Source organism: Lepus europaeus, chromosome 3, assembly GCF_033115175.1.
Source record: "Lepus europaeus isolate LE1 chromosome 3, mLepTim1.pri, whole genome shotgun sequence".
In the NCBI taxonomy this organism is placed as follows: Eukaryota; Metazoa; Chordata; class Mammalia; order Lagomorpha; family Leporidae; genus Lepus; species Lepus europaeus.
The window spans coordinates 13,347,439-13,366,509 of NC_084829.1; the positions used below are offsets into that span (position 1 = coordinate 13,347,439).

Consider the following 19,071-nt stretch of genomic DNA (forward strand, 5'->3'; position numbering starts at 1 on the left):
CCGAGCCTGTCCCGGGGGCGGTGTGGGTCCAGTCTACGCTGCTTCTCTTCCTTCCGAATCCAGGTCAGCCATGGAATTCCACAGACTCTGCTTCTCATCTGCCAGGGGCCATTGTGACAATAACACCACCACACAGGCCTGCACTTGGGACTTCTCAGGGCTCGGCCTAGCAGGGACACAGTGGCCTGTGTCTCCTGTTACAGCCCTCCGGGACAGAAAAGCAGCCACTCGTCACAACCCTCATGATCCCCGCAGACAAAAACATCACCCTTAGCACAGAAACACACCAGAGCAAATGCAGACATTACATCGTGCTACACGTATCTACCTGGTTCATGCAACAGCTTGGAATTTAGTTTGGCTTCTTTAAAAAATGAGTCAAGGGGCCAGCATTGTGTAACAACCACCCGTGACGCTGGCATCCCATATGAGCACCAGTTTGAGTCCCGGCTGCACTGCTTCTGATCCAGCTCCTCGTTAGTACACCTGGGAAGGCAGTGGAAGATGGCCCAAGTGCATCCCACGTAGAAGATGCAGATGTAGCTCCAGGCTCCTGGCTTCAGCCTGGCCCAGACCTGCTTATTGTGACCATTTGGGGAGCAAACCAGCAGATAGAAGATGGATCTCTCTCTCCCCCTGTCACTCTGCCTTTCAAATAAACAAAAATTAATTTTTAAAAAAATGAGTCATAATCAACAGGGAAGGAAAGATTGCTAAATAGCATCTCAATTTTTCAACATCCTGCCTGATACAAGGGAGCTCTTAAAAGCTCATGGAAACATGCAATTAAAAGATAACTTTATTTGGAGGAAAATGTTCTGAACTCCATGCCTTGTTTCTTCACAGCATGCATTTTCCACAGGCTCTGCAAAGAGCCAGCCAGCATCCACGCACCTGCCAGCCCCGGGGCCACTGTCCCCTCAGCTACGGAAGTAGGTGGCGTGAGCCGAGTTCCCTCACCCCTTCCCCTCTTCCTACTTTGCCAGTGAAACCACATGGCCTTTGCTCACACGGGCCGCCGATCCTGCAGCACATTGGGCTGGAAAACACGCATGCTTTAGGGTCAGGCAAACCTCAGCCACATTCCACTTCCGCTTCTGCTTAGCAGCCTGAACACGACACGGTAACCGGATTTCACAGAACCCAAGCTCTCGCCGCAAGGACATACAATTATTCTCCTACTCTTGAGAAAGGAAAGCGCTTTAGGATGCGTCCGCACCTGAGATGCTAAAATGGGACCCCAGCACGCATCTGACGAGGCGGCACGGGCCGTGGAGCCTCTGCGAAGTCGCATCTCTCACTGGCAGAGATACAGACGCTGAACGTCCACCTTGAGGCTGGCTGGGATGTGGACATGAGCAACACTTTCACCATGTCCAGCTCCAGACCTGCTGTGCACCCCACACTCCTTAAAATGCTAGTTTCTCTTCTCTTGTCAAAAGCCACCAGCAGCTTTGGAGAAATGATAAGCTCCTCCCACAGGAATATCATCTCTTCCATCTTTGACCTCTTCTCACCCTCATGACCCAGAACGTCGCCTTACACCTTATAGGTGCTCTGGGAGTACAGATGTCCATTAGTGTGGAAACGTAAATACCCAAGCTGGGAGATGCTGCTGGAGGTTGAGCCAGTGCAGCCCCCAACCCGGCCCTGCACTGACCACAGGGGACCCATCTGTACGTGGAATCCTGCCCGGGGCTAAGGGGCTGGAAAGGAGCAGAGCCAGGCCGACTCTTGCCCACCCAGGCTCATCCCTCCTGGGACGCTCCTGCACACCGCGGGCTCTGCGTGGCGGTGCCTGCATTCAGGCAAGGCTGAGCTGCTGGAGCTCAGCCCCCAAGACAAACGCGGCATTGTGGGACCCACGGGCCTCCCAGGGAAGCCTGGCAGCCTCTGTGTCCTGAATGTGAGCGCCGCCTGTGCATATTAAGTCAGACAGGCGGCATCCCCAGGCCTGGCCCAGAGCAGCCTCGTGGGCTGTAAACAAATGGCCCGTGTGGGCGGTGCTGGAGGCAGCAGAGGCCCAGACACACTGAGCCACAGGGCGCTTTCCCCTGCATGTTTATGCTGTTTATGTTTATCCCTTCTAAAGCCCCTGCTCTATTGGGGAAATGGGAACGAGGGAGACAGAGCAGGGCACACAGTCTCATTTCCAGCGCCCATTTTTGATCATTCACATTCACGTGGGAGCCGAGCAGAGGCCCCAGGGACTCGTTTCACTCACAGGGGATCTACATCAGGCCTCTGGCCTTGGCTGCAGACAAGAGAGGGGCAGGCAGAGGCACCCTGGGCTTGTGTGCGCCCGCACCCTGGCAGGTGCACGCTCACCTCTCCCCACAGGCTCCGTCCCCTAAGGAACACTCACACAGATGGATATTGCTTTCATAATGGTAATGGGATGCCAAGAAAAAGCAGCAGCGAAGATAATAAGCAAAATAGCGTTTATGGATTGGCTGAGGCCTCCTGCTTTGGGATTTATTTAGTCTTTGCCCTCAAATGGAAGAGGAAGAGGCGGAGAGAGAATGAATGAACTCAGAACCCCCGTTTCCCTGGGGTCCCACGCCATGTGGGCTCCAGAGGAGAACGCAACCTCATGCTGAAGTCAGACTCCTCACCGAGCCCTCAGCCGAGTCCTGTGTTGGTCCCCGCACCGGTTCCTGCGGGATGGAGGGGCCTGCCTCCAGCCCTCCCCTCCCTGCCCTGCTGGAGATCCCCATGGTCCCCAGGGTAGCTGGGAGGGGCCAGGAAGACCTGTCCTGGAGCAAAGGCGGAATTCCTGCCCTGATGTCTGTGACAAACCCGAAGCCGCTTGGAGGTGGAGCACCACTGGTTTAGTAGCCGGTTCTAACATCCCAGAGAATTTAGGACACTTTCCACAGCACGTCTCTGACTAACGAGAGCCCTGGGGTGAGCATTGTGGAGGAACAGGTTGAGCAGCTGCAGGGCGCTAATCCAAGTGGTTCAAGAAGAACCGCTCCACTTCCAATCCAACGCCCTGCTAACACACCTGGGAAAGCAGCAGAAGGTGGCTAAGTACTTGGGCCCCTTCCACCCATGTGGGAGACCTGCATGGAGGCCCTGGCTCCTGACCTAGGCCTGGCCAGCCCTGGCTGTTGTGGGCATTTGGGAAATGAGCTGACAGATAGACGATCTCTTTGTCTCTCTTTGTCACTCTGCCTTTCAAATGAATAGAATAAATCTTAAGAAAAAAAAAAAAAAGTCCTTGCTAACAAATTAAGAAGGGCTGAGCCAAACCTTGTTAAACTTCTAATGATTAGTTTTGAGACACCAAAAACCCAATGTATAGATTCTCTATCATTCTATTCCCGGGAGAAAAGCAAACCTACCCAGAAGTTTGGGTTTCTCAGAATCCCAGGCTTACATCAAGCACACGTGACCGCTGTGCCACGGCTCTCTCCCTAGCCTTGAAATCAGTGCTTCCAGACAGAACTTCCGGCGATGAGTCAGATGCTCTAGGCTGCACAGGCCAGCATGGTAGCCGCCAGCTAGCCCCGCGTGCTCTGAGTCCTTGGAATGTGGCTAGGACAAGTGAGGACCTGCATTTTTGCATTTTACTGAGTCATCGTAAAGAACCCTACGGGGCCCATGGCTACCAGATTGATTGCATAGCACAGATCTAGACAGTGTCTGGTACACCAGTGGTGCTCAACAGTTGCTCAAGGACAGAATGACTGGACAGCACCTGTGAGTGGGCAGCAGTCTCATGTTCACTGAGCTCTCATTTCAGACAAAACCCTGTGTGAGCCAACAGGCTGAGCTGGGTACTTTTCCTATCCCTGTGTCACAGATGCAGACACTGAGGCTGAGACGAGATAAGGGAAGGGCCCACGGCCATGCGGCAGGAGGCAAGCCTAGGATCTAACCCCGCCCTCCCCACCCCACCCAACTCACACACACACAGGCCCACCCCCACAGTCCCCTGGGCTTCCTGAGGTCAGATGGGATGACCTCTTCAATCCAGCTGACTTTTCCCCTGTTGAGAGAAAGCATTCAGGCGCATCACTTTGCTCTCAAAAGACCCCCAGCCAATTCCACCAGGGATTTGCTCTGAACACAGAGCAATGAAGACATACACACGTCACATCTGCCTGGGGGGGTGGGGTGGGAGGAGGGAGTGGTCTTTGGAAAGCCTGGCAGTAGCCTTGCAGGGCTCTGTCCGTCAACTTCGGGATCCCAGTCAAGAACTGACGCTTCCTTCTCCCACGATGCCAGACTACAGCGAGGCAGCCTCACACCCACCCTCACCAAGTGTCTCCTGCCCACGCCCTCCACCGAGGTGAGGACCACCTCCTTACCCACCTTGTAAACCACAGCCCAGCCCCACCCTGCAGCCTTGCACCATAAGGAGCTCCAATCCGGGAGGGTACGGCACTGTATAAAATGTGGGAAAATGGGACAGGTACGTTCACGGGCGAACGTTTGCCATCGGATGAGATGCCATTAAGACACCAGCACCCTGCATCAGCGTGCCTGGGTGTGCATCTCAGCTCCGGCTCCTGATTCCAGGTCTGTCCATGCAAACCCCTGGGAGGCAGCAGGTGATGGCTCAAGCGGTTGGGTCCCTGCCACCCATGTGGGAGACCTGCATCGAGTCCCTGGCTCAGTCCTGATTGTTGTAAACATTTGGAGAATAAACCAGTGGATGGAAGTGCTAGCTTACTTGCTCACTCTGCTTTGCCAAATTAAATAAATAAAGGTTGTTTTGGAAGAAATTTCTTTCATTAATTTATTTGAAGGCAATCAGACACAGTGGTTTGTTATATACTAATTACCCCAAATACCCACCAACAGCCAGGGCTGGGCCAATGGGGAGCCAGGAACCCCATCCAAGTCTCCCATGTAGGTGGCAGGAGCACAAGTGATTGACACATTATTTCCCACCTGCTAAGCTGTGCCTAAGCAGGAAGCTAGAACTGGTAGTGGAGCTGGGACTTGAACCCCGGCATTGATAGGGGATGTGGGCATTCCAACAGCAGCCGCTTAATCAGCCCAGCAAATAGCCTCCCAGAGGGGGGAAAAAAAACTGAAATGCATGCATGCCTAGTGGTTTCCATAATCCACATTTCCAGAGGACATTTGAAGACCCCGTCCTGCGACACAGGCACACAAGCTATCACCATGATCAACGTCAGCACAGAACCCAGGGCCCGGCCCCACCCACCCACACTTCTCTCAGCTGACTGCTCCCCCAGAGCCGGCCTGGACCACTCCCCCTCCCACAGCTTCTCACTGAACTGAATCTGCAGCTCTCTTCACACTGTGAGGCTCCTCCCCCCGGGGGCTCCTCCCAGCCCCCTGCCGACCCCAGAGCGCTGTCATTTTCCACCACCGGGATCTGAGGGAAAAGATGCAAGTGGCACTTGATGCTGAGGAAGGACTCCATGGAGGATGTCGGACCCTGTTAAGCCACGCTGTCTCCCAGGGGGCTGCTCCAGGCCGAGGGGGCCTTGAGGAGAACTCGCTGTCATGGAGGTTTCTGCACCTTCCTTGCTGACTGTTTCCATCCCACCCGCTCCTCTCATACAAGCTCAAGGTCTGTCTCCCCGACCATTCCAGCTCAGAACCCCCTCCTCCCCAGCTGTTGGGCAGCAGCCATTGTCTGCAAGGCCCCTCCTCAGGACCACTGCTGCCCGAGCGGCCTCTCCCCACTGGTCCCATGCACTTCATCACTAACCTCACGCTTGGCAGTGGTCCGGGAGCAATAACTCACCTTCCATCGGAAGCAGCGTCTCCCAGGCCCTACCCCACTGCAAGTCTCCCACTCACAAGCACACACTTCCTTTTATATCATTATTATTATTATTATTATTATTATTATTATTATTATGGCAGAAAGACAAACACAGAGAGGTCTGCCACCTGCCAGTTTACTCATCAAATGCCCACAACAGACAGGGCTGGGTCAGGCAGAAGCTGGGAGCCTGGAATTCAGCTCAGGGCCGCCCACGTGGGTGGCAGGGACCCGAGTACTTGGGCCATTACCTCCCACCTCCCAGAGCATGCATTAGTAGGACGTTGAAATCAGACGCAAAGTCAGGACTCCAAGCCAGGCACCGTGATTGGATGTCCCAAGTGGCACCTTAATTCCTGTACAATGGCCGGCCTCTCATGCAGCACTTCCAATGGGGGGAATTCTATTCTTCACTTTCCTCCGGGCTTCTGCGGCCCCTTTAGACTGGCACCGAGCAGCCGCCCAGGGAGCTGACCCTCACTCCAGTGCCGATTCTGGGATGTTACTCAACGGCCTTCAGCAAATCCTCCTGGCACTGCAGCACAACCACTGGCCCACCTACCCCACGCGCTGGTGGGTTTGCACACTCCTCTCAAGGACAAAGATCCTGCCTGAATCCACGGGAACTCATGCACACACCATCTCACCAGCATTCACATGGTGCTGCAGGCATCCAAAAGGTATTTGCTAAATTTAAAAAAAAAAAAAAAAAAAAACCAACTCTAGACGCTGGGCAAATCAAGTGGCTGGATGACCCTGGGAGACCACAGAGATCCGGCAATTGGAAACAGCCCTGGCAGAGCGTCAGGCCGCTCCCGGTGCCCGGGCATCAGCAGCCCCCACGTGGCCACCTCGCTCTTCTACAGGACAAGATGCTCCAGTGGAGCTTTAGCAAAGCTCCTTTCACTTGGGTTGCAGAATCAGCCCACTTGTACATTTTCCAAAATCAAAAGTGAAGGGAAATTATATGCAACAACCCAAACACTTCTACCAAAAACCCCATTCCAACCAAAGACAAAAATCAAAACACCAATGCTTGCGACCCAATAGAAGACAATAACCCAATTTGGAAATGGACAAGAGATTCGAATAGCCATTTCACCAAAGAAGATGAATGACTGGCTAGTAAACACACAAAAGGAGCACATCGCTTGTCAATACAAAAATGCAAATCAAAATTATAATGAGATACCTCTACGCTCCGACTGTAACGGCTGTCTTTAAGACTGACAATACGAAGCTGGTGCTGACGGGGAGAAAACAGAACCCTCCCGCACCGCTAGTGGGAATACAAAACGGTGCAACTGCTTTGGGAACTAGTTTCCCGGCTTCATAAAAGGTTAAATACGTACATACTATACACGTCGGAAATTTCAGTCCTAGCTGTCTACTCAAGAGAAATGAAAAAAACAAGGATCTACTAAAGATTTGCATGCAAATATTCATAGCACCATTAGGCACAGCAGTTAGCCACAAGTGTCCATCAGGTGGTGCATAGATAAACTGTGGTGTCTCCACACGGTGGACCATCACGCAGCAGTACAAATGGCTTCTGCCACACCCAGCGTGAACAAACATCATGCTATGTGAAGAACCTCCCACACAAAAGGCTACATTGTATATTAATTAATATGAAGTTTATAGGAAAGGTAAACTACAGACAACAAGCAGATCATTGGTACCTGGAGCCAGGGGTAGGAATCAACTGTGAAGAAGCCTTGAGGAAACTTACTAGGCTGTAGGAAATATTCTTAAACCTTTGGTGGTGATAGTTGTGCAACTATATACGTTTTCTAAAACTGACAGAATCACAAGGAATGAGTTTTATGGTACAGAAAGGATACCTTAATAAAGCTACTTTAAAAAAAAAATGCAACGCTGAAGCTGCAAACCAATTTAATTTGGGGCTTCAAAAAAGTATCGTTTTCTTTGATGGCTTTTATGTGATTTAAAAGTCCATGTGAATGTCCTAAGGGCTATTACAGCTAGAAATTGAAAATTCTAAAAAAAAAAATTTCGTATCATTTTAAAGTTACTTTTTCTGCATTTTTAAAAATACTCTATAACGGTAGTTTAAACCTTAAGGCATCCAAGACTTGCCCAAATCCTAGAGGCCAGCTTCCCCCCACAAAACCCCTGGACAGGTGTAGAAGTGGCTGGGATGATATGTAGGATGCCTCTCCAAGGTCACATGTGACAGCCTCTCTCCCAACATTGCCCTTAACCAAGAGAGATTCTCACCTTCAAGGTCATCCTGCCTCCAGGACAGGTGCTCAGAAGCTCACTGCTCTCCTGGGGGCAGCCCCTGCCCGCTGAGCTCACCAGAGTGCTACTCCCTCCATCAAGTCTTTCCAGATCCACCCTGGGGGACGCCACCTCCATGTGTCTTGTCATTCAGCTTGCCTGGCCATGTGGTCTGGACCTAGCAAGCTCTGCACCGGTCAGGGCGCTCCAGAGAAACACAGCCAGCAGGACCTGTGTTTATAAATACAGACACTCCCGGAGTTAGGGTGCAGTTGGGTGCTGAAGTGGAAATCGCGTTGAATGCACCTGACCTCCCATGTATCCTGGCTCACAGCGCATGGAGAGGTTCCCCCGGGTGACCACAGAGCTGCCTGGGAACTGCGCGGGCTGCCGCGGCCCAGCACCACAGGAGCGTTCTGGACCTTACCATCCTGGCCAAGGGGAAAGACCAAGTTCAACATTCCCAGTACCGAATGCGTAATGCTTTTCCACCATCAAAAAATTGAAAATCCTAAGTCAAACCAGTGTTACATCCGGGTTGTCTCCACAGAGAGAGTTTAAGGTACCGGCTCACGTGACTGTCGGGGCTGGGAAGGCCGAAATCTGGGGGGCAGGCCAGCAGGGTGGGGAAAGAGCCCCTGTGGCAGCTTCCAGCAGGAAGGCAGCCTGCAGGCAGAACTCCTCCTTCGGGGCCTCCCGCTTCTTCCCGACACCCAGCTCCCTCCAGGACCTGAGCCTCCCAGCAATGTCTGGGCCTGCCACTCACACCATGTGGTGGCTCCCGGGAAAGCTTTGCAGACCCGCAACTGACGCCCCCAAAACCCCAGGCCGCAGGCCCCGCCTGTTCCCCTACGTTCCCTTCACACGTGGTGGTCCCCCTTATCGGTGGTTTCCCTTTGCAAAGGTTTCCGTTACTGCAGTTGATCCAGCCCACAAATATTCAATGGAAAATTCCAGACATAGGCTACTCTTGGGTATTTTGTAAGCTAGTCTTCATCACTCATCCCACTTCCTTCACCACATCATCACAAGAATGAGTACAGTGCAATAAGGTATTTTGCGAGGAAGCCCATATTCACATCATTTTATTACAATATATTATCATGTTCTAGCCCATAATTATCATTGCTAATTTCTTACTGTGCTTAACTTTTAAGATTTTTATTTATTTATTTAACAGGTAGAGTTACAGACAGTGAGAGGGAGAGACAAAGAGAAAGGTCTTCCAACCGCTGGCAGCAATGGCTGGAGCTGGGCCAATCTGAAGCCAGGAGCTTCTTCCAGGTCTCTCACGCAGGTACAGGGACCCAAGCACTTGGGCCATCTTCCACTGCTGTCTGAAGCCATAGCAGAGAGCTGGATCAGAAGAGGAACAGCCAGAACTAGAACCGGCACCCATATGGGATGCCGGCGCAGCACGCAGAGGATTACCTACTGTGCCACAGCCCCGGCCCCTGTAACTAACTTATAAATTCAACTTTAGCACAGATGTGGACATACAGGCAAAAATTATATATTTAGGGATTACTACTATCTGTGCTTTCAGGCAGCCACTAGGAGTCTTGGAAAAAATCCCTCACAGTGGGGATACTATAACTTAAAGGTACATGCACCTGATATTCAATATCTCTTGTATTATATAACATACATGTTATATTTAATATATCCTATTTATGATAATTGTTGGTATAAGGGGATCATCACATGATCATCATTTCTTTCCACTAACTTACAATTGTCATTATAAAAGCTGTGAAAAATCAAATGCATATTTCATAAGTGGACAAAGGCCCCACATAATTAAGCAATGCCCATATTTATAAAAACATCAACCAATCTGTGTCCCAGCAGTGAGCACTGGAGTGTGGCCCGGCTCAAAATGGGCACCCTGAGTGATCCCTGCACCCCTGCTGGCTTCCGGCTGAGTGGTCCTGGTAGCACTCTGCAAAGCACCCCCCACACCATGGCAGGAGGAAGATGTGGGACCCACAGATACGCAGGCCCGATTGTACAAGACCAGCAGCAAATACGATACCTGAAGCCCAGCTTAGCCACCTGCCCTTCTCTTTTTATTTTTTTAAAGATTTATTTATTTATTTATTTATTTATCTGAAAGGCAGAGAGAGAGAGAAAGTCTTCCATCCACTGGTTCACTCCCCAAATGGCCACAATGGCTAGAGCTGTGCCAATCCAAAGCCAGGAGCTTCTCCCCGTTCTCCCACATGGATACAGGGCCCAAACACTTGGGCCATCCTCCACTGTCTGCCCAGGCCCATTAGCAGGGAGCTGGATCAGAAGTGGAGCAGCCAGGACTCGTACTGGCGCCCATATGGGATGCCAGCACTGCAGGTTGTAGCTTTACCTGCTATGCCACAGCACCAGCCCCCACATTCCCTTTCTAAAAATAAGCAGGGTGGGGATAGCCACAGGCTAGATCTTTCCACACCTTCTTAGCATCTTAATCGTCAGACCAACTTTATATGACAGTCTCAATGGCCCCATTTTACTGAAGAGAAAACTGAGGCTCGGGAAGGATGGGGAGCGCTCCCAAATTCACACTATAATAACCTGTCATCCTTTCCTATCATTGGTTAGTTGCTTTTCAACTAACTCATGTTATTTGAAAGGCAGAGCCGCTGTCATGGCGTAGCAGGTTAAGCCACTGCCTACAATGCTGGCATCCTATATGGGTACCAGTTTGAGTCCCAACTGCTCCACTTCTGATCCAGCTCCCTGTTAATGTACCTGGGAAAGCCTAGGAAGATGGCCCAACTACTTGGGCCCTTGGCACTACATGGGAGACCCAGATAGAGTTCCAGGCTCCTAATTTCAGCCTGGCCCAGCCCTGGCCATTGGGGTTATTTGTGCAGTGAACCAGCAGATGGATGGTCTCTGTGTCTCTCCTTCTCTAATTCTGCCTTTCAAATAAATAAATAAATCTGAGGGAGACTGTGGGAAGGCAGAGGGACGGAAAAACAAAAGTCTCTGATCTGCTGATTCATTCCCCAAATGACTGTCATAGCCAGGACTTGGCCAAGCCAAAGCCAGCAGCCAGGAACCAATCCAAGTCTCCTACGTGGGTGGCAGGGCCATCACCTGCTGCTGCTTCCCGGGGGGCACGTTAGCAGTGGGCTGAGCCAGCACTCAAACCCCGGACTCCAACATGAGATGCAGGGTCCCAAGCAGGGTCTAAAACACGGGGCCAGACACCCTCCCCTGCTGCTTAACTTCTTATATAATGATGGCCTTAGCTGGGCTAAAAGGTTGCCCTGAACCTACATACATAACTGATGCCCAAGTATTTCTTGGTGAAAGCCTTAAAACATGCCATTTGCTTCCACTTTTTTGTTGTTGCTCTTCTCCAATTTCAGGAATCAGAATGTCTAACTTCTTCACTTAGCGTCTTCTCACTCTCATTAAAACCTCTGCAGAGCGGTCCATGTGCAAAGCCAGATACCATCAACAACGTAATCACTCATCTGTACCGAATCTTCCGCGGATGAGAGGAGATTGGTGATGCTCGACCAGCCCTAGCAGGAAACAGAGCAATTTCTTTCACTTACTGAATGCCCAAGAGCTTCCTCAACGCTGCACCAAATGGATAGACCAGAGTCATTTCAATCATTTCCCTCCGCGCCTGGGGCCAGGAAGCCAGAAAGAAAAAGAATGCAATCACTTTTTGCACACAGTGTTAAGACAGGAAGAGCTCCGGGCAACACCTCAAGGAAGGAGTGGACAAGCTGGGTTGGTGGGATTTCAGGATGGTGACTGTCCAGCCCCAGTTGCAGCCACATGTGCCTGCCAGCAACGTCCATCTCAGTCCACTTTCTGTTCCTTGTATCGCCTCTGTTCCCGCAGCTCGCCTCCATACTAACCGACCACTGTCACCAGCCAGCAGGACGGGAAAGGACAGAGGTTCCAAACAAGTTGGGGCAAGTTCACTGTGCAGCAACATCAAAGCCCAATGAAACCCTGCAGCCTTACTCATCACCCCAAAGGAGCCTGGTATTCCCACGGAGAGGCATCAACCCCAGAGCACACGCTGCCGTCTCCAAAAACTAGGACAGGGATCAGGAAAACAGATGTTGCCACACAAGGCAACAGATATGTTGGCACACTTCTCCGCCAGGTAATTACTCACAGCGAGGACCGTCTTCTCGCAAAGGCAGAGGGGAGTCTCGTCTCCAGTGGCTGGCCATCCCACTGCGGCACGGCCCGAGACCCAGGTACGAACTCTGCATCTGAGGTTTCACCCAGACATCTACATTCTGAGAGTCTGAAAGGCAGCAGGCTACTACTGCTCACAGGACAAAAAATGCTGTGTTACTGGACACATCCTGTGTATAACCTTTTGCCTTCCCCCCAGTATGGATTCACGCAATGAAAATGCATTCAGTCATCATTCAACAAATATTTACAACGTGTCCACTAGGTGAGCAGGTGCCTGGCACTGTCTAGGGGAGATAAGGCTGCCTGGGTGAGCAAAGCAGACGAGGGCCCCACCCGCAAAGAACTCACACTCCAGCTGCATAGACAAACAGCAAATAAGAAAACAGCCAGGCAGGTGAAAGCATGAGCTTCGAGAGTGCCCCCGAGAAGAGACCAAGGTGACAGGCGCAGGATCGGGAGCTGAGCAAGTCACTCTGGATTGCAAGGGAGGGGTCCAGAGAGCCCTCTCCCCCAAAACCACACTGGAACTGGGACCCTAGAATAAGCCAGCTATTCAAGGGATAGCAGGGGAACCCTGCAGGCTACGGCAGGTCAGTGAGAAGGCCCAGGGTCAGAGAAGTGGCTGGCATACCACAAGAGCCGGCAACAGCCCCACTTGGCTGCCAGGCCACCGGTCCCAGGAGACAGTGCCATGGCCAAGGGGGAAAGCAGAGAGTGACAGGGTGTGACATGCACGTGGGACTGCAAGAAGTTCATGACAAAAAGGGATGAAAAGATAAATTTATTTTGGTACAAAATAATGTTTTAAATCCATGCATAGGGTTTTCATGTTATGCATTTTCCATGTACTTTTTGAAGACTCCTCATATGCATGGATTTCAAAAAAAAATTTTTAAACATTTATTTATTTATTTGAAAGGCAAAGTTAGAGAGAGAGAGAGAGAGAGGGCAGGAGAGGCACAGAGACAGATCTTCCATCTACTGGTTCACTCCCCAAGTGGCCCCAACACCCAGGGTTGGGCCAGGCTGAAACCAGGAGCCAGGAGCTTCTTCCTGACCCAGGTAGTTGGGCCCTCCTCTGCTGCCTTCCCAGGCGCATTAGCAGGAGCTGAATTGGAAGTAGAGCAGCCAGGACAGGAGCCAGCAGCCATATGGGATGCCAGTAGTGACTCCTGCTATGCCACAATGCTGGCACCAAAATTCAAAATTCTTTATACCAAAATAAACTTATCTTTTCATTCCGATTCATGAACTTGTTGAAGTATCACTGACTAGAGATTATATAGACAAACAGATATCACTGTTCCCAGCTGTTTAGAGACTGGCGCATATGATAAACAAGACGGACCGAGGCAGGCAGCTGCATGGCTCAGTGGGTTAGTCTGCAAGCTGGGCACAAACTGGAGATGGGGTGGGTTTCACTGACCCCAAAGGCTGGCCGGGGAGTTGTGCTGGCCCTGAACCCCCAGCTGCTCTGGACACAAAGGTAAGCAAAACCACCCTTGCCACCCGCAGGCAGGGAGCAGCCAAGCGGCTTGCAGAGAGAGGCACACAAGGAAACAGACAAAATGCAGTGTCATTGCAGGTGCCAGTTAATTGGGCAATGTGTGTTCAGTGAAATGAACACATGCTCTCTGACCAGCTCTTAGTCCACTCGTGGGTCCCACAAACAGCCCCGTGTGTGTGCAGAACTACAGGGGCTCAAGAGGATTCCGTCCACGAGTGAACAAGCACAGGCTCGGAAGGGAACTGAGGGATGAGTCACAGGACACCGGTTAAACACATTTTGATTTATCCATTCGATGAAATATTTGCAGCCAAAAACGGGAACAAGGATGTTTCCACAGCCTGAGTTTCAAATGCATACATTATGCATATCATACATATTTTATGTGTATTTGTTTATAAAATAGAGTTAAAAGATAACCCTCCAAGATAACACTGCAATTGTTACATATGTAAATTTCCAAGGTTGACATTGTGGCACGACAAAAGTCATACATTTCAGTGCGACTGAAGTGGCATTGATTGTATAAAAAAGGTTTTGGAAATTTTCACATGGACTTATCAATCCTGCCTTGAAAAACCTTGAACAGCAGACATAAAACCCTGGGACTGGTGAGTGCCTCCAGATGGAAGACTGGAATTCTTTTTTCTAATATCTTTGAGCTAGAAAATCCTATATTTCTTTTTTCTTTTTTTAAGATTTATTTATTTGAAAGAGTTTACAGAGAGGTAGAGACACTGAGAGAGATTTTCTATCCACTGGTTCCCTCCCCAAATGGCCGCAACGGCCAGAGCTGAGCTGAATCAAAGCCAGGAGCTTCTTCTGGGTCTCCCACCCAGGTGCAGAGGTCCAAGGATTTGGGCCATTCTCTGCTGCTCTCTCAGGCACATTAGCAGAGAGCTGGATCAAAAAGTGGAGCTGCCAGGACTCGAACCAGAGACCTTACGGGATGTCGGCACTGCAGACTGGAGCTTTAACCTACTGTGCCATAGCGCCAGCCCCAGACTGGAACTCTTTATGATGCACTTCTATAGCATTTCAAATTTGTACTGGCACAGTGGGTTAAGCCACCACTTGTGATGGCGGCATCTCATACTGGAGTACCAGTTCGAGCCTGGCTGCTCCACTTTCCATCCAGCTCCCTGCTAACGCTGCTGGAAAAGTGAGGGAAGATGGTCTAAGTGCTTGTGCCCTGTCACCCAGGCGGGAGACCTGGGTGGAGCTCCAGGCTCTTGGCTTTGGCCTGGTCCAGCCCTGATTATTGTGGCTATTTGAGGAGTGAACCAGAGGATGGAAGATATTTCTCTTCCTTTCTCTCTTCCTCTCCTTCTTCTTCCTCTCCCTCTGCCTTTCGAAAAAATCATTTTTAAAAGGAAATTTGGACCTTGTGCATATATACCTTATTCAAAACACCATAGAAACTATTTTGATTTCAAATACATTAAAATAGGTGCTAGAAATGGTGGGGGCACCAAGTGCTGAGAACACAGAAGCACCAGGGGCCGAGATGAGGAAGGAGAGGGCTTCCAGGAGGCGGCAATCCTTGGGTCGAGACTCTAAGGACAAACAATGGCCAGTGGTGCCCACAAGGGGAGGAGGGCTCCTGACAGAGGTGTGGGCATCCGAGCCAACAGGGCCATTCAAGGAAACCCCTGTAGGACATGGGCTGAAGCTCATGGGGTTCCAGAGTGGCAGTCGGGACACAGGAGGGCGGGCAAGCTCCAGGCTCCTGAAGTGGGGACTTTTCCCAGCACCCTGCACGCTGCCTGGCACACAGGAGGTGCTTGCTCAGAGGCGGTTTTGGACAGTGTAGACACCTGGTCCACCCAGTAGGGATTTCAAAGAAACTCGGAAGTGAAGGGTAGATATAGAAGTTCAAGCGATGGGGAAGTCCAGCCCCACTCCCGCATAGGCCCATGAGCAGAAGCAGGGGCCTCAGACCTAGTGCCTCTGCTGGGCAAGCAACTCAAAGTCCCAGGAGGACAATCCACCAGGGCTAGGCAAAGCTGGCTCAATTTCAGTTCCAGGCAAACAGAACTATCTACAAACCCCCAACAGCCAGGCCAGCCTGACAACTGTTTGGGTTTTCTCATTTCCTGTGCTGAGTGTGGACTCCCTAAACAAGATTGCAAAGTACACCAAGACAACCGCCCACACAGGTGCAGCCAAGGAGAGTCCCATCCAGGGACTTCCCAGCGAAGATGAGGTCGAGCGGGAGACGGAAGCCCAGCCACGCCTCAATCCAGTGTCCTCACATTGTCTGTAATCACACGCTACCTTGAATAACCAGCAAGGGCCCGTTTTACAAAAAGAAAAGCCCTACCCCAAACACATGGACAAATCCCTTTCCCCAGTCACAGTTATTAAACTAAGTCAACTACGCCTCTCAAGCTTGGTTTTGCAGGGGCAACTCATAAAAAACATGATAGGAATTTTTTTAAATAAGGACAGAAAAGTATCCAGAAATGTATAGTGTGTGCCATGTCTCTTTAAAGCCAGAGATCCCCAAATACTTTGATGTGCCAAGGATGCTCAGAAACAAAACATTCTCGTCCCTAAGTTGCCATCCCACCGCTCTAGGGTTGCTGTGAGAGGGAGACAGACAGACAGACACTGCCAGGGACAGAGGAAGCGATGCTATGACACGCCTTCCTGACACAACCAGCGCTATGCCCTCTGCTGCAGAAGTACAAGACGGACCGGTTTTATACAAATTGCCCTAACAGATTCATACTATACGATAGTTCTAATCCATCTGATATGCACAGATCCAATGTCAGCAAGGAAGTTAACTAACCAACACATATGTTGCATCAAACAGAAAAGATATACTGGCCAGAGTCAATGGAATCCATTCGAAGCCAAAGAAACAAGGCTACAGAAGCCAGGAGCTGAATAAAATTAAGGAGAAAACTAACCCTGAGCAGCCCCCTTAGAATTCTGTCACACGCCCCACCCCACCTTCGTAAAACCTTTATCTCTTTTCCCCAATCCATACAGGCTCCAGCTTTGCAAGGTGGGCTGTCCATGTTCTCGGAAGAGCAAGGAGGTGCAATGTTGGGTTGCGGGGCGTGTTTTAGGCACGTGAGAGCTGTGACAGACAAAACATGCTTCCCCCCCCCCCCCCCCAGCACCTCAGAGTCTCGGATACTCCGTGCTGGAAGCTGTTAACGCCGCCTGGGCTGAGCCAGGTGGGCCGAGGGTGAGGACCGGGGAGCTCATCCGCGCTTGTCAACACCACACCTGTGAACACCTCCCGTAGGGAGGCTTCCAAATGAAAAGACCGGGACACAAAGCATCCATGCTTCTGGAACTACAGGACCCAAGCTAAAAAAAAAACATGTCAGATCCGTCCCTCCAAGTCCCCGGAGGCTGCACGCACAAGTTAAACTCCCCCTGCGCCTGGTTTTCCCAAATCGGTCTCCCCTAACCTACGACACCTCTAACAACCTTCTCTCGCGGGCCCACTCCCGCCATCCCAGCGCCCCGTTGTCACACCACTAACCTCACACTCAACAAACGACCCTAGCAGGGTGCCACAGAGGCCAAGCCGCAGGTGCGCCACCGCCCCCAGGAAAACCCGAGACACGTGTGCGGCCCTTTTATGCGGGCGTGCGTGGGCGCGCGCTCGCCTCTCCCCGGCGCGCACGCAGGCACTACACACGCAGCTGGGGACCATTTCCTCTCGCCGCCGAGCGCCCCAGCCCCGGTTTTGGCTTCTGATCAGCCCGGTTCCCATTCCACCTCCCTCTCCCCAACACACACACTCCTCCTCTCGCCTCCGCGCCGCACACGTGGAGAAGCGAGTCCGGGTGGTGCCAGGAGGGCGGAGAAGGCCCGGGGCGAGGAGGGAAGGAATTCCAGGTGGGATGCGGGATGTGGGATCTCAGATCCCCGGGGGCAGGGTCTATGCGGTCAGTGTTCTCCGCTGGGACCTGGGAGAGACAGCAAGGGGGAGAAAGCTGGAGAGGGGGGCCCCGGGGTCGCTCACCCAAGGTTTTGACAGCGATCTGCCTGGTGAGCGGCGGCGGTAGGTTGATGCACACCAGGTCCACGTCCTGGTGCAGCAGCACCTCGTCAATGCGGCTGGTGTAGAAGGGGACGCTCATCTCCTTGGCCAGCTCCTCCGCTTCTTCCTGCGTGCGGCCCCACAGAGCCTTCACCGCGAAGCCCTCGTCTTTAAGCAGCGGGATGATGACTCGGGCCGTGAGGCTGGTGCCGAACACGCCCACCCCGGGAAGCATGGCTGCTCAGGTCCGCCGGGCTTGGCTTCTGCCCGGATCTCCAGCCGAACACGCGCGCACGCACACACACCCACACCCCTCCAGCTGGTCCTGCCCCGCGGCTCCTGCCGCCGACCTCGCCGCCGTGCGCCGGGCAAGGCGCCCGGCTCCCGAGAGCGCACCGGGCTGCAGGCGGAGTCCGCGCCTCAGTCCGATGACTGCGGCAGTGTCCGCCACGCGGGGCTCCTGTGCTTCCCGGAGGCCGTGGCGGGGACGCCCCCAGGGCGCCCCAGGCCCCGGAGCCCCGCGGAGCTCGGGTTCAGGCGGCGCTCCCTCAGCAGCGCGGGCCGGCTCCGTGCGCCCCGCCGAGGCCGCTCCATGGCCGGCTCATCCCCGCGCCGCCGCAGCCCGGCACCGGCTGTCTCCCGCGTCGTTTCCGCAACCGGCGAGGGGCACACACGAGCTTCGACACCCTTACCGGGGCTCGGACCCGCTCGGCGGCGGGGTCCCCTCTCTGCGCCACGCTCCGCTCCCAATGAGATAATCCGGCGGCCACCGGGAGGCCGGCTAAGGATGCGGCTCACGGCGCGCCAGGCGCGGATCCCGAGCTGCAGCGCGGCCGCGGCGGCCAGGACCCGGCGCCAGCCTCCTCATGCTGCTGCCATGTTCGCTCGCAGCGCTGCTCGCGCGGCCTCGGCCCCAGGCCGGCTCGGGCTCCGGGATCCCGCGGGGACGAGGGCGGAGTTGGCGACTTTGGCTGTCAGCGGCCAGGGTTCCTGGCCCGCCCCCGCCGCTGCGCCGCGCGCCATTGGCCGCCGCGCGCCGCCCCCGTCGCCGCCGCCGCCCGCTCGGGGCGCGCGCGCTGCGCCCGGGCCCCGCGAGTCCGGCTCCCGCTGGCCTCGCTTCTTCCCTTTCTTCGCCCTCACCGCCTCCTCGCTCCGCTCCAAGCCCCGCCCCAAGCCAGCGAATCCATCCCGCACAGCCAGGCGCGCCCCAATAGGCTGGTGGGCGGACCCTGGGAAGCGAGCCGCGGGCGCCCCGGCCCCGGGGACGCCAGGGCCCCGGCGACGAGCGAGCAGCGGCTAATTACGGCCTGCGCTCCGGGAGCGTCTCCTACGTGCCGGGCACCACGCTGGGGAAGCTTTCCAGGCATTCAGCCTTTTTAATTCTCGCAC

General features: G+C 53.1%; 1 protein-coding gene across 1 annotated transcript in view; it reads right to left on the bottom strand.

Moving 5' to 3' along the window:
- The window catches only part of GFOD1 (Gfo/Idh/MocA-like oxidoreductase domain containing 1), a 109,669-nt gene extending 91,059 nt beyond the window's left edge, over positions 1 to 18,610 (bottom strand). The window contains exon 1 of the mRNA XM_062184668.1: positions 17,665 to 18,610. Coding sequence (XP_062040652.1) covers positions 17,665 to 17,917 — 253 coding nt within the window. The 5' untranslated portion in view covers positions 17,918 to 18,610. The remainder of the gene's footprint in view (positions 1 to 17,664) is intronic.
- Between the last annotated feature and the right edge of the window lie 461 nt (positions 18,611 to 19,071).